General features: G+C 39.4%; 1 protein-coding gene across 1 annotated transcript; it reads right to left on the reverse strand.

Moving 5' to 3' along the window:
• Positions 1–259: 259 nt before the first annotated feature.
• Positions 260–520, reverse strand: LOTGIDRAFT_89896 (hypothetical protein; the record flags this gene model as incomplete). Its single annotated transcript, XM_009055907.1, has 1 exon — positions 260–520. A coding segment is annotated over one exon (261 nt), but the record flags the coding sequence as incomplete, so codon positions are not given.
• Between the last annotated feature and the right edge of the window lie 1,350 nt (positions 521–1,870).

Consider the following 1,870-nt stretch of genomic DNA (forward strand, 5'->3'; position numbering starts at 1 on the left):
ACATTGAATTGTGTAGTTAAAAGTCAAACTCTTTAGAGTACTACATACATGATCTGATGTATTTGTATTTAAAGCACCAGAATGTTTACATTAATGATGATGTAGTGACTACCATTGGAAGCGAACAAGGAACACATCCAAGAATATTAGCAGTATCAATCATAGAGTCACTTATAGCACCTGATGTTGAGGCAGCTTGGGTTGTTGCTGAGGTGGCTGTTGCTGTAGATGCAATCATCTTGGCTTCCTTTTTGATACGCTGTTTCATATGCACTTTAGCATGGCGTTTCTTTTCGTCACTACGAGCGAATTTGCGACCACATATATCACAAGAGAATGGCTTCTCCCCAGTATGTGTACGAACATGAGTAGTTAAATGATCACTTCTACTGAATGCACGTAAACAAACTTTACATTGAAAAGGTTTTTGTCCAGTATGAATACGAATATGGCGGGTAAGTTCGTCACTTCTAGAAAATCTTCTATCACAATTGTCTACAGGACAAGCATAAGGTCTCTCGTGAGGTGGAGTTTTACTTGGTCTATTTGGATACTTCCGTTGTTTTACAGGGAAAAATTTTAATGCACTCTGTTGATAAGTTTGGGATAATTGCGGAATTTCGGATTTCGTAGCTATCGCCGATGTTGAAGCGAAGTCCATAGGTACAGTAGTTGGAGCATAAAATCTATCACCATAACTGTCAGTGTCTGGTTCCGTTTTGATATTAAATGCCTGCATAGGAATTTGTCCGCTAGGCTGTGAAACTAGAGCAGTAAAGTCGGGTAACTGGGTCTGAGAAGCTGGATTTGAAGAAACAGACCACTTTAAGTCCGCACTAATGTTTTGTGTTTTATTAAAGTCTGAAATTTGCATTTGTAACACAGTGTCCTGAAGTGATCCCTGGGAAAAGTTTAACATTCCTATATTTTCAGCAGATTGTGGTTGTTGTTGTTGCTGCTGTTGTTGAGCGCAACTACTAAACGTTTGTGGCTGTTTCATGGCCAAATTTGTCAAGTCTATGTCTACTCCTAATGGCATTGCCTGGGAATAGGGGGGAGGTGGTGGTGATGAATAGCTAATACTATCATCAACAGGTGACATAGATCCTGATATTGGCGGCATTGGTGGTTCAGGCGTAGACTGACTGGACTGTGGTGTTAATGGAGATCCAAATTCAGCTGTATAATTATCAATTTGTTCACTAAATGACAATTCGTCTTGTGATTGTTGATGTCCTTTCTGTACAGGTGATGGTGATGGAGATTTGAACATGGCCATGGAAGTTGGACATATTTCACTGATATCACTAGTAGATAAGGTGGTAGTAGAAGGAAAGGATGTGGAACAGGATGTTAGTCCAGAAGAAGTTGTTCCAGGAAATAAGGAATCAGCAGATGTGGTTGAAGGGAAGGTCTGTGGTACATTACTTTGGAACTGTGTAGCTTGAGACAGTATAGTAAATAATGGTGACATTGGTGATAGAATTGAAGCAAAACTTGGTGGTGCTGTATCACTTTGAGATGATGTTGTTACCAATGGTGTTGAGGTTACCAATGTCCCTCGGTAGGAGATGGTATGGGTAACATTCCCGCCACTCTGCTGAGGCTGACATCTGTTCGGGAACATTCCCTCCACCGATTTCTCGGGGATGTTGATAGAAGCCACGATATTTGCTGAAAATACAAAAAGAAAAATCGTAAGTACATATGAAGATATTTTACTTTAAGATATTTGGAGGTTATAAATGTATTAAGTGAAGTACAAACCCATAGCAACTCAAGACAGAAAGTAGACTGAAGAAAAGAAAACTAGAGAAGTGAGAAGTTACTGTTGCTTTGCAGTTTATATAGTACTTCAAAAATTCTTTAA

This window comes from Lottia gigantea (assembly GCF_000327385.1).
Source record: "Lottia gigantea unplaced genomic scaffold LOTGIsca_26, whole genome shotgun sequence".
NCBI lineage: Eukaryota > Metazoa > Mollusca > Gastropoda > Lottiidae > Lottia > Lottia gigantea.